Below are 14,119 nucleotides of genomic sequence, written 5' to 3'. Positions count from 1 at the left end.
TGTGGGCAACTCTTTAGGCCAGAAGGGTTATAAGGTATATAATCTTGAAACTAAGAAAATTTGTGTATCTAGGGATATTGTATTTCACGAGGACAAATTCCCTTTTAAACATTCCGATTCCAGTACAGAACATATGGATTCTTCTGCAGTGTCTTTACAGCCCTTGTTTGGTGGTGAGCCTTCTATTGTTTCCCCACATTACACTAACCACTTAGAACTTAATGAGCCTAATACTATCCAATCTGACTCCCTCATTCAAAATATTCAACCCAACCCTCCTTCTAACTCTCAAATTCCTATTGTTACGTCTTTAAATCATATTCAAACCACTACAACAGATGTCATAGTACCAAACACAAATAATTCAGTAATTCATGCAAACATACCAATTAGACACTCAACCAGACCTCATAAAAAGCCCACAAAGTTTAATGATTTTGTTTTACAAGCCAACACTTACAGCCAGACCTGTTTTGCTTACTCATTTGATTACAAAGCTTTTTTAGCCAATCTAACCAAAATTCATGAACCTAAAAACTATGCAGAGGCTTGTGGTGATCCTAATTGGCAAAAGTCCATGAATAAAGAGCTTCAAGCTCTTGAATCCAATGAAACATGGATTTTAACGGAGTTACCTGAAGGGAAGAAACCTATTACATCTAGATGGTTGTATCGAACTAAGTACAATTTAGATGGGTCAGTTGAGAGGTATAAAGCTAGGCTTGTGGCGAGAGGGTTTACTCAAACCTATGGTGAAGATTATACAGATTGTTTTTCTCCAATTACCAAAGTGATAACTGTGAGTGGAATATACACCAGGCAGATATAAACAATGCATACCTACACGGTCATATTGATGGGGATTTGTACTTAGAGCCACCTGAAGGTTATAATAAAGCTAAGTCTGGTCAATATTGCAAGTTAGTCAAGTCGTTATACGGTTTGAAACAAGCAGGGAGGCAGTGGAATTTGGAGTTTACAAACAAACTATTGGACATGGGGTTCCAAAGGTCCATTCATCACTATTGCTTATTTACTAAGCATATTGGTAGTGATTTTTTGCTATTAATTGTGTACGTGGATGACATTTTGATAACAGGGACATCTGATTTGTTGATTGAATAAGTTGAGAAAGAATTAGACAAGGCTTTTACTATAAAAGACATGGGGTTTGCCAAGTTTTTCTTAGGTATTGAACTTGCTAGGTCTTCTGCTGGCATACTTTTGTCTCAATAAAAGTACATTAGAGATATGGTGAATGATGCAGGTCTTCAAGAGGCAAAAGCTGTCTCTAGCCCTGTTGCTAGCAATTTGTAATTGACTGATGACTCCCCTGTTCACAGTCAGCCTGATCAATATAGAAGGTTAGTGGGGAAACTTCTTTATTTAGGGTTTACCAGGATTCATAAGCCAACAGCTTAGTCAATTTATGACTAATCCTCTTGAAATTCATATGCAAATGGCAATGCATGTTTTAAAATATCTTAAAGGCACCTGCACCTTAGGATTATTTTATCCCAGCAATATTGATTTCAAACTTAATGCTTACTGTGACTCTAATTGGGGGAGATGTAAGACTACTCGAAGGTCTGTAACAGGTTATTGCATCCTTCTTAGAAACTTTCTTATTTCCTGGAAATGCAAGAAGCAAGGTACTGTTACTAAATCTTCTGCAGAGGCCAAGTATAAGGCTATGGCTTCTATTGTTTGTGAAATCAAGTGGTTAGCCTATTTGCTCAAGGAATTTAACATTAATTTGTTTCTGCCTGTTCCTTTACATTGTGATAATCAATCTGCAATCTCTATCGCATCTAATCCAGTGTTCCATGAACAAACAAAGCACATTGCTATTGATTGCCATATTGTGAGAGAATGTCTAATGACTGGTTTCATTTCTACTGCTTATGTCACCAGTAATTCTCAACTTGTTGATGTCTTGACTAAACCATTGAGTTCTGCTCAGATGCTGGCCAGTTTAATCAAGTTGTGATTAGTGAATCTACCATCCTCAACTTGAGAGGTGGTGTTGAAATTGATACTAGGTCTATGATAGTTAGTGTGAAATTATATGCACGATAGCTTTATTCTTTAGTTGACAGTTATTCTTCTTTTCTCTTTATATAAATGGTTCACTCTTGTATTTTTCATTAGGATCTTTTGGAATAATAATAAAGAGAGAGTCTCTCATTCCATTTCATGATTTCTAGAATAGGTATGAAATCAGGGAGTAATAAATTGTTTATCCCGAAAATAAACAGCAAGTTGTGCAATGAGATTAGGAAATTTAATGTGCAAATTCCAAAACCATTTTATAATATCATGTGCAAATTTCAAAACTATTGTTGTTTGATAAGTTAAATTAGTAATGATTTGAGCACTCAAAATCCGGATTTAAAGACAGAAAACGTGTAATTAAAGCAAAGATAATTGTATCCTTAAAAAGCTGTGGTGTAGTTATATTCGATGCCTTCCACATTCTGCAGTCTGCTCTGTAAAGCATAAGCTAATAGTAGCTGAGCTGAGGAGGAGAGATCATGAATGTAAAAACCCATATCTCATTTGATTTCTTCTCTCTTTTTTAGGTGAAAAACTAGTACAGTTTTTCTTCTTGGCTCTGGTCTAGATTAGTAGTAGGTTATTGGGAATAAATTGACCAAAGATGAGAATTGAGAAAGCAGCCAAAACAACACAGATACATAAATGATAGGGACTGAAAGCAAGAACTAAATTAAAAAAAAAAAGAAAGGAAGGTAAAGTATTCTCGTGAGATACAAAAAATGAATAAATAAACAAACGCCAAAAAAGGTTCATCGTAGATTGTGTCCCTTGTTTGCAGGGAAGAAGGGTATGCTTCTTCTTCTTGACTTGACACTCTTTCTTCCCCCTTTTTCCTTCTCTTCTCTCTTCCAAACCCCACTATCTCTTGCCTGGTCCCATTTCTTACTTGTTCTCCCTATTCTTGAATCTTTCTTTCATTCTCTTTATAAAAACAAAATGCAACCTCATCACCACAGGAGGCTCATTCTTGTTATTCTTCTTGTTGTTATGTTGGTGTTGGTGTCTGCAGGACAAAAAGAAGTGGTTCATAAAACAGAGAATGAGCAATCAAGAATGCAAGAAAAGAAGCAGCAGCAGCTACACCGATTAAGGCACCCATTTGGTGTTTTCTTTTCAAGTAAAAGAAAGGTTCCAAATGCTTCTGACCCTCTACACAACCGTTGAAGATAAGCTCCAACTCTCAATGAAAACTCTAAAGATGCAATTTTGTGGTTAACAGTGTAGTGTGCATCCAACATTTGTGGCTTTTTCAATGACTTTGTATACCAATTCTCAATTGTATCTTCTTGTATGTAATATATTCAGTAGTAAACTTTGAAAAGCTTCTTCTCTTTGTTTTGTTTTGTTTTCTTTATTTGTATTTAATAGTGAATGCTCAGTTGAGTTGGGTCATCTTTTTCTTTTTCAGAAAGCTTTCAAAATTGTCTCATCTTCCTTTTCTTCTCTTTTCCACTTTTTCTAAACTAAGTTCCACAAAATCATACTAACTGCAGTAGCAGAGCATCAACAACTGGCGACCTTATTTCCTTGCAGGAACTCCAATATATCAATTTCATTTGTTGTATGTCAACTTCTCTAATTCACTATATGTCCTTTAGTAAATTAACATGTTACAAATTAATTTTAGAAAATTGTGAATTATGTGAAGTAGCAACTATAAATATTTGGTACAAAACGTCTCCAGGCCTCTATCATTCTGATTTGGTAGATTGAACCATTGATTATGGGTTTGAAAGTTGCATTTTTAGTTGTTTAAAACTAAATGATAGAAGCAGATTAAGTTAGATAATAGGCATTGCTAGTTGTGGAGATGGATGTTAAAGTATGATTATTTGTCCGTCAGTGTTTGCAGTTGCAATGAAGTTATTGTGAGCAAGATTTTTGTAAAAGAAAGAAAGAAGAGGTATTCTGAAAAGCCGCTTTTGCTGCGTTGCAGACAAAGGGGAGGGCAGGGCAAGGCAAAGCATCTGAAAGCAGCTTTTCCTCTAATATTATTATATTTATGGCTTCTTCTTTAAGTGTAACCTGCCACTGTTGTCTTTTCTTATCACAGTTTACATTACTATATTATTTAGGAAAGGTGTTATAAAAAAAAAAAGTTATCAAAAAAAAGAAAGGTGACCGAGATAAGAACACAAAAACTAGAGATTTCTCACCAACTGCATCAATTTGCTTGAATCCATGGCATCACATCAATTGAGACAAGGGGATGTTTAGTGTTTCACTACTAACGCTGTGAAATATAAAAGTTTGGTTAAATTTATACGACACCAATATTTTACACATTTTTTTTTTGTCTTGATGGTTTTGCGAGTCTACCAGAAGACAATGTTTGAGCCAAAATAGGCTCAGATAGCACTCGTTGATCTTTTGTCGTTAAAGCACCCATCCTAATCGATGTTGGAGTAACAGCGAATGTGATCTATAGATTTAGTAGACATGACTATTCCAAAATTAGGTGTGCCCTGAATGTAGCGCATAACTCGTTTGACACTCTTTCAATGCTCATCAATGAGACAGTGAAGAAACTAGCACAGCTTGTTGAATGCAAATTTAATATCAGGATGAGTGAACATTAAATACTGAAGTGATCCCACAATGCTTCTGTATTCATCCCCGGAAGACAAGCTGGTGCCAAGATCTTTGGAGAGAGTTGGCGTAGTATCCATGGGTGTTGATATGGGTTTAGAGTCAATCATCTTAACCATGTCAAGGATGTCAACCACACCCACATACTTGGCCTGATACATATAAATGTCATCATTCTCATACTGAATCTCAATGCCCAAAAAATATTATGCCTTGTTGAGATTGCGATTGGGGACCTCCAATTCAATGGTTGTAATGGTGCTAGTGATGTGTGCTGGAATATTGCCTATGATGATAATATCATCAACATAATGCAGTATGTAGGTCTTCTCAGTCTCTGTATACTGAATGAATAAAGAGTTGTGAGTCTATGACATTTTGAACCCAAGTGAGAGTAAGAACGTTCGGGGGCGAGTGAACCATTTACGCAGTGTCTGTTTTAATCCATAGAGACTCTTTTTAAAAAATATTTCGATTTGTCCTGATCTTTAAACCCCTGTGGTTGTTCCATGAAAATACTCTCGGACAGGTTCTCATGAAGAAACTCATTTGAGACATCAAGTTGATTAATGAACCACCCATTTCCCGTTGCAATGGCAAAGACCGATCTGATAGTTGTAGCTTTGACCACGGGACTAAACGTCTGCTTATTGAGTGAATCCTCGTGCCACCAGACGAGCCTTGTATCTATCAACTGTTCCATCAGACTTCATCTTTATGCGAAATAACCATCGGGAAGTAATGACATATTGATGTCGAGGGCGAGGAACTAGTTTCCAAGTGCCATTGTCAATAAGGGTTTGAATCTATTCAGACATTGCCTTGCATCATTCTGGGAGCTTGTTTGCCTTGTTAAAACAAGTGGGATCAAGTGTGCCACTCGGATGAGTGCCAATAAAAGCCTCAAAATGCCCTCTAGAATGTAGTGTGGATTGTCGAAGTTGCATGTTATGTTGACGAACTAGACTAACCAACGTTGTGGATGTGGAATGAGACTATATACCAACTGTAGGTAAGGGAGTGATTGATGAAGCTGGAACAACTTCGTGTACTGCAGACTGTATTGTGATAGGTGTCATATGGGTGGTTGAAGTATTGAGTCTTGGTGTAGCAGTGGAGTCAGTTGTAGCTAATGAGGTGTTGTTCAGAGAATCGACAAGCGTGGCAATCATGTTATCAGACCTAGAGATTGACACATGTATGGATGCATAGCAAGTGGTGTAGTCCGTAGTTGAACCAGAAGAGCAGTGTCCGTTTTATCAGAATCTGAAGGTATGTTTCGAGCGGCAGAACCTAAGATGGAGTTCACAGGTGCAGTGGGATGTGAAGAAGAAGAATCAGAAGCAGAGGGTGTAGGATTAGGAATAGGGAGATTACCTAGATACAGGTCGAGCAAAGATGGAAGTTGACACAATATGCTTTCCACCGGGGATGCTAGTAGATGATGTTGATGAAACAGCTAACGAGGCAGGAAACACATCTTCACTTTATTGAACAAATTTGCAGATATATACTAGACCAGTATCAAAATCAAGACAAATATCCCCAGAGTGATTTGCAGAATGATCTAGATAGACACACAACTTAGATCTAAAATCAAACTTATGCTGGTTATATGGACAAAGTAGATGATAGATTCTACTTTTAAAGATCGCCAACTGAAACTCGATTGAAAGGAAGAACCTGAGTCTGTGACGTAAGTATTTGCAGGTTGTGCGATTGAAGGAAGAGCGGTGGATGTCAGATGATAAGAGGTAGAACTTGGTAAATCAGTTGATTTAGATGATGCGGAAGTAGAAAGCTTTGATATCGTGTTGAATGTATAATCAGTGTTTTGAAAACCGGACCGGACCGACCGGTCGAACCGCGAACCAGTCAAGTGTCCGGTCCGGTTTTAGCTATACAGGTTCAACTATATTAAACCGCATCAAATCGGGGTTGAACCGCGAACCAGTGTTGAACCAGTGAACCGGATTGACCCTGGTTTTTTGCCATTTTTTGAAAAACATATTGAATTAAGGAAAAAATTTAAAAATTAGGTAGAGAACAACATCTTTAATAATTGGTGTTAATTAATTTAATTTTAATCTTAATATTGTGTTAAACTATGGGTTTGATTTTAGATGTGTGAATTTTTAATTAATGTGTTAAATTAAGGATTGGTTACCGATGTGTGAATTTTTATATTATCTGTATGAATTTTTAATTTTTAATTAATATGTTAACTTAATAATTGTTTATTATATGTATGAAATTTTTAATTTTATGTTCAATGAAACGTCATTTTATTTTTTATATATATATTTATTTATTTTTTATCCAGTTGAACCATTCCGGTTGAACCGGTTGAACCTATTAAACTTTGAACCAGTTGTCTCACCGGTTCAACGTCCGGTCCGGTTTTCAAAACATTGTGTATAATAGATATACGGTGAGAATATTCGTATAATGGAGATAGAGAGAGGTATAAAAATATAATGAATTCTCTCAATCAGTGGCGGATGCAGGAATCCAAAGTAAAGGGGCTAAGTTTAACCTTACATGTATATCATTTTTTTGTCATGCGTATATAAAAAATAAATTTAAACTATATAAAATCTAAATACTATTGAAAAAAATATTTAAAATATTGTTATATATACGATATTATTGATAACTGTTTTTTTAATAACATATTGGTTTCAACTACCGACAACACAAAATTTATTAAAAATCAAGAACCAACACAAATATTAAAAAGTATCACAAATTTTCAAAACAATTGCAAACTTAAATTCAAAATTTCAATAACTTCAACTTTAGAAATTGAAGTTTCAAGCTCAAATTTGAAAAATTTCTGGAAAAAAACAATAAAATTAAAAAATAAGATTGACATTTTGATTTAAGAAAAAAATTAAAAATAGATAATGATTGAAAAATGAGAAATTAGTTAATAAACTGATGGGAAAAAATAATAAAATTAAATAATAATAATAATAATAATAATGGAAAAACAATTATTAGAGAGTAGCCAAATGCAATACTTGCGGTTCAACTTTAGAAATTGAAATTTCAAGTTCAAATTTGAAATTTTTTTTAAAAAATAATAAAATTAGAAAATAAGATTGATATTTTGATTTAAGAAAAAAATTTAAAATAGACGATGATAGGAAAAAAAAATGAGAGATTAGTTAATAAAATTAGATAATAATAGAAAAACAATTATTAGATTAGAAAATAAGATTGATATTTTGATTTAACAAAAAAAATTAAAAATAAATAATGATGGAAAAAAATAAGAAATTAGGTAATAAAATGATGGAAAAAAATAATAAAATTAGTTAATAATGGAAAACAATTAGATAGTTGCAAAATCCAATACTTACCAATTGAACTTAGAACCCTTTGCTTAGGTCTTCATTCCTACTTATACCAAGTATACTATATCATTCTTTTGTTAAATGTTTATGTTTTGCTTAATATATAATATATACTTTTTTAGGGGGCTAGAAAAAACGAAACCACTGTTCCTTAGGGACGGAGCCGGAGACCGGGGGTTCGGGCCTCCTGGGCTCTGGGCTGCGTCGCCTCAGCTCTCAATTAAGGTTAGGCATAAAACCTTCTGTTTATAGCGATAGATAAATGAGTTAATGTAAAATTATAATATGTAATAAGTGTTATGAACCATTATAAACACTAATCTAATTATCTCCAACATTATCTCTAATTAAAGATACAAAAATATACCATAAAATGCCCGGAAAAGTGACTGGTCCGTTAAACCAGATTGACCCGGGCGGATCAGTCCGGTTCACAACATTGATAAAAAAAAAGAAAGTTGAGGTTTATGGATAAAAAACATATGGATATAATATCTGGTCCACATCTATGAGTGCTTTGAATTAAATGCAATAATCCCTCAAGCTAAAAGTTTGCAGTTACTACCCCCTTTGACTCCACCATGCTGTCTCCTCACTCTCCCCACCCCACCATTTTGGACTTAAATTGCTGTAAATTTTCCAACCTTTCTAATGACTTGTAGTTAAATTAAAACTAGACTCACCTCACCTCACCTCACCGCTGAAATGATAAAATTTTCTTGTAAAAAAAACACTAGTGTCAAAGTTTAGGTCTTTATTGTGAAGATAAAAGGAGTATAGTATAGTATACAATACATTAATTTCAAAGCTAACGACGGAGACATGTTGTGGGCCAATCGGAATCAACGCTTCACCACCAGAAAATACAATAAGAGAGAAATAAGCCTTCGCCGGTGGAAATCTATCCTTCCTTTCAATGGAAACCTTGTTTTTTCACTTGGGTTTCTTCTTCTTCATCATTTGGTTACTTTACAATATCTTTTTCCATCGGAAGCAAAAATTACCTCCTAGTCCTTTTGCTCTTCCAATTATTGGCCACCTGCATCTTCTCAATAAATCACTTCCGCTACCCCTAGCTCTGGAAACTCTCTTATCACAATTTGGTCAAATCATATCCCTAAAGTTTGGTTGCAGGCCGGTTCTTGTAGTTTCTTCACCATCTGCTGTCGAAGAATGTTTAGCCAAAAACGACGTCATATTCGCCAATCGGCCGAAGTCTATGTCAGGGGACCATTTCACCTACAACTATGTGACCTACGTTTGGGCTTCCTACGGCGATCTTTGGAGAAGCCTGCGCCGTCTTACTGTTGTTGAGATGTTTTCTTCCAAGAGCCTTCAGAGGACTTGTGCTATTCGTGAGGAGGAAGTTCATAGCCTTCTCCGCCGACTATTTAAAATCTCCGGAGGTGGTGGGAAGCAAAAGGTGGATATGAAACATCTGATTTCTCTTCTAATGTGTAATATAATTATGAGAATCGCTGCTGGAAAGCGTTGTGTGGAGGAGGAAGATGAGGATACAGAGGTGGAGAAGCAGTTATTTCGAGATTTCAAAGAGAGATTCTTTCCGATTCTCTCACTGAATATTTGTGATTTTGTCCCAATCTTGAGGTTAATTGGGTTCAGAGGAATAGAGAAGAGCATGATAAAGATGCAGAAGTTGAGAGATGATTATTTACAAAATTTGTTGGATGAAGTTCGATTTAAGTGCTGCAATTCCAAAATATCAGAATTGAAAGAGAGGATGTCAGTGATTGAAACTCTTCTTGCTCTGCAACAACTAGAACCGGAATACTACAGCGATGAAGTTATCAAAAGTATAATGGTGGTAAGAATACCATACTTTCCCCTTATAGTAGTCTTTTTTAACTTCAAAATCCAACATTATAAGGCTAGAACTTTTATTAACATAATGAGCCATTTTATAGTTACTGTTCATCAAAATCCTCCATTAATTCAATATTTTGGGATTGAATTCGTTTAGTTGTTTTTAGTTAGAAGAGGAGAAATGGTTGTTTAGAGTGAAAGCTTATAAAATGATTATTTGAAAACTCAAAAACTGTGATTCTAGAGGAAATATGTTTCGAAACAACTTTAATTTTTAAATTTTTTCACTTTTTGGGGACCATAATGAAAGCAATAATAAAATTGAAAGGTCATAAGTGTAATTTCCGTTTTACTTGTATGTTGTAGTTTGTCTAACAACCAATAGATCATACATGGAGAATGGATGTGTAGTTAGTTTTGATTATTTTTTAAAATGCAATAGAGAAAACATACTTCACTGATATAACTCAAATGCTATGTGGAATTCAATTTATTGTCATTCTTTAAATCCGCTCATTGGTCAACCCTTCCATCCTACTGTCACTCACTCATAAGCTTTTCATTGTAGTTTGTCTATAAAATCTATTAACTAATTATTTAGGTTTTGGATAAGGTGACAAAATGATCTTGAAAATATTAGGGAAGTGTAAATTTGAACTGACATATAAAATAACACCAATTTAATCTCAATGTTTATAAAATTATATTAATTTAATACCAGCACTTTATGGAATTGTGTTAATTACACTGTAACATTTTAATATTTTCTTCTCTGAGATAATTAGAGAAGGTTATAGTTACACCATTTCATTGACATTGTAGTTAAATTGGTGTTATTTTGTTTAAATTGGGACTTCCACAATAACTTAAGTCCATTTTGATACCTTATTGCTTAGATTTTTGAATACTTTGAAACCAACATTGACAATCAAATTTATGGTACAGATGATGTTTGTTGCGGGAGTGGAGACATCAGCAGTGAGTGTAGAATGGGCAATGTCACTTCTGCTGAACCATCCACAAGTAATGCAAAAACTGAAAGCAGAGATTGCCAAATATGTTGGAAATGACCATTTACTAAATGATTTGGATCTTACGAAGCTTCCCTACCTAAGGTGTGTAGTAAACGAGACACTGAGATTATACCCTCCAGGCCCTCTTTTATTACCTCATTTCTCATCTGAAACATGCACAGTTGGAGGGTATGAGGTTCAAAAAGGCACAATGCTATTGGTGAACGTATGGAGCATGCATAGAGATCCCAATGTTTGGGAGGATCCAAATGAGTTCAAGCCAGAGAGATTTGAAGGAGATATAGGGGAGCAAGTTGGGTCAAAGTATATTCCATTTGGGATGGGGAGGAGAGCTTGTCCTGGTGCTGGTATGGGAATTCGCATGGTGTCACTGGCATTGGGTGCACTTATTCAGTGCTTCAATTGGGAGATTAATGAGAAAGATGGGTTGGATAAAGTGGACATGGCTGTCCATTTTGGAATTTCTCTTTCTAAGGCTAAGCCTTTGTCTGCTTTGTGCACTCCAGTCCCGGAGTTGGTTCAACTTCTTTCCCAACTTTAAATCAACTGAAGCTATTCATTGTTAATGTTTTGAAAACCGGACCGGACGTTGAACCGGTGAGACAATTGGTTCAAGATTCAATAGGTTTAACCGGTTGAACCAGACTAGTTCAACCGGATAACTATATATATATATATATATATATATATATATATATATATATATAATCATTTTTCATTAAACATAAAATTAAAAATTTCATACATATAATAAACAATTCTTAAGTTAACATATTAATTAAAAATTTAAAATGTATACAAATAATATAAAAATTAACACATTATAGCCAATTCTTAATTTAACACATTAATTAAAAATTCACACATCTAAAATCAAACTCATAGTTTAACACAATAAATTAAATTAAAATTAAATAGGTTGTTCTGCTGTCTAATTTTTTAGCTTTTTCTTTAATTCAATATTTTTTTTCAACAAATGGCAAAAATCAGGTTCAATCCGGTTCCCTAGTTCAATATCGGTTCGCGGTTCAATCCTGGTTTGATGCGGTCTGATATAGTTAAACCTGTATAGTTAAAACCGGACCAGACACTTGACTGGTTTGCGGTTCGACCGGTTTGACCGGCCGGTCTGGTCCGGTTTTCAAAACATGTTGTAGCATTTAACTCTTTGTCTCATTCTGGATATTTTAATGGGATCATTGAGAGTTTCGTTTCAAAATGGTATGGGGGGACCATGATCTTCAAAGTTCAAACTAAACCGGAATCAAATCATGATAATGACCTTTGAATTTGAAAATTCAGCATTTTGATGGCTATATAGCTCATTCTGATTAGTGGATTCGCTACAAAATTCAAAGTACCACAAGACTTTTTACCATGAATTGATGGAATAAATTAACAGTATCTGGGAACATTTTATTACTTGTCTAGATTTGTTTAGATATTTACTTCAAATGATAACAATAACTCTTTAAATTCTGGATGAGTGGAATTTTTGGACAAGTTAAATGTACATACATTTAAGTAAGTTTAAGAATTTATAAATCATATTAAGCAAATTTAAAAACTAATAGATTAGTTTAAGTAAATTAAATACGTTAATTTAAATAAATTCAAAGGTTAATGAAGAAACATTTAAAAAGGAACTTGTATTATATATATTTATTTATTTTTTACTTTCAAAATTTCACGTACTTATCAAACAATTATTAGTGTTCATTTGGTTTACTTGTTGTTTACTGTTACGGATTGTTGTTTGTTGTTGAAAAAATTGTTTTTCTAAAACTCTCTTCTTAAAAATGAAAAAACGGAAAGAGAAAAATATAACCAACATCTTCTTAGTTTTTTTTTAAAGGAAATTTATATGAAAATACCGTTTTTATAAATTATTTACAATTATGTCAAATTATTAGTTGAATTATATCAAATCAGAAAAATCACAATTTTTAATATATTTTAAGGATCAAGATTTATAAATTAGGAGCATTAGGGTTAGAATTTATGAATTAAGGTTTAAAATTTATAAATTAGGGTATAAAATATATTTATTTATGATTTTTATAAAATAATGACATAGTTAGAATTAAGTTTTGTGATATGATGTAATTGTAATTTTTATAACTAATATGATTTTTATGTAATATTTGTACAATATCAAATGGGCCTAAGCCAACACCATGGGAGACTCTTTTTTTTATGGAATAGCTTAACTTACCAATTTTGAACTGGTTTAAATAAGTCCATTTTAATTCCAGGTCCTTCTAGTTTTTCTTTCCATTGTAGTTTTCCAGGAATTTCCACCTCTTTCAACCCTCCAATTTTTTCTACACGACTTCTCCACCAACTATGATCCTATCTTATCCTATCATTTTCCTTGGATTCAAGTTTGAATCTAATTCAATTAATGACTATCTTACTTTTTACAAAAAAAAAAAAAAAAATACAAGGTACTATACTCTAAAGTTTTTTAAAAAGTATTAATATGAACTTTACGTAAAAAAAATAACACTAATGTAGGCTTAACGTTTAAAGGAGTTTACCAATTTAGATATTTAGATATCGATAATAAAATGTAACAATTCATTTGAAACAGTTGAATTAAATACATAATGGAGATGTGAGATTTTGGATTACTATTCTTCTGTTGGCCTTCTCGTGTGCTGGTATCGCCCCCTCTGAAAGCACTCTGACAGTCAAGTTAGTACTAGACAGAGATAGCAAAAGACTAGTGACCAACGAGAGTAAGAGAGAGAGAGAGAGAGAGAGAGAGAGAGGGTTTCAGGTCCTCTACCATAAACGAGATCTTACTATTTGTAGGGGTTCAATGTCCCTACTACCCTTGTGCTGCGGCTAAGTGGACTTGTTTCCTGTTGGGCTCGCCCTTTGGACGTGCGAAAAGGGATGAAATGGATTGACTTGGTCCATTGGCCCATATTCTTCATCAATTAGTCGCTCTCCACCTAACATTGGCAATCAAACCATTTGATTAGAGGTCCGGAGAGGAAAACAGAGTGCAATGGCTGACATCGGTAACAGGAGTGCACCCACCATTATGCTTGGTTATAAGTAACCTATGTGAGTGTTACGTGTCATTTTAAACGCTAAAGTTTATTGTTACCTCTTGATGAAGCATGCTTGTAAAAATCATGTCATTAAGAGGTAAAAAATGACTGTTGTGTCAGAATGACATGTGGATCGAGTTTGCAATAAATGGTAATAATTAGTATGACTCTTCATCTTCCCACAGTAAGGAGA

At 34.1% G+C, this 14,119-nt stretch overlaps 1 protein-coding gene across 1 annotated transcript; it reads left to right on the top strand.

Annotated features, from left to right (window-relative positions):
- Positions 1-8,823: 8,823 nt before the first annotated feature.
- On the top strand, positions 8,824-11,441 carry LOC136234710 (cytochrome P450 81C13-like). Its single transcript, XM_066024185.1, has 2 exons — positions 8,824-9,831; positions 10,776-11,441. Exons 1-2 carry the CDS (start codon positions 8,923-8,925, stop codon positions 11,403-11,405), a joined length of 1,539 nt encoding a protein of 512 aa, XP_065880257.1. The 5' UTR covers positions 8,824-8,922; the 3' UTR covers positions 11,406-11,441.
- The last annotated feature ends 2,678 nt before the right edge of the window (positions 11,442-14,119 follow it).

Source organism: Euphorbia lathyris, chromosome 7 (genome assembly GCF_963576675.1).
Source record: "Euphorbia lathyris chromosome 7, ddEupLath1.1, whole genome shotgun sequence".
NCBI lineage: Eukaryota > Viridiplantae > Streptophyta > Magnoliopsida > Malpighiales > Euphorbiaceae > Euphorbia > Euphorbia lathyris.
This window is presented reverse-complemented; position numbering and strand designations above follow the sequence as displayed.

Excerpts from the sequence above, each read along its gene's own strand:
- LOC136234710 (XM_066024185.1), top strand. The coding sequence starts at position 8,923 with ATGGAAACCTTGTTTTTTCACTTGGGTTTCTTCTTCTTCATCATTTGG. Across the intron at positions 9,832-10,775 it reads TTATCAAAAGTATAATGGTG|ATGATGTTTGTTGCGGGAGT; the intron begins GTAAGAATACCA and ends TTTATGGTACAG.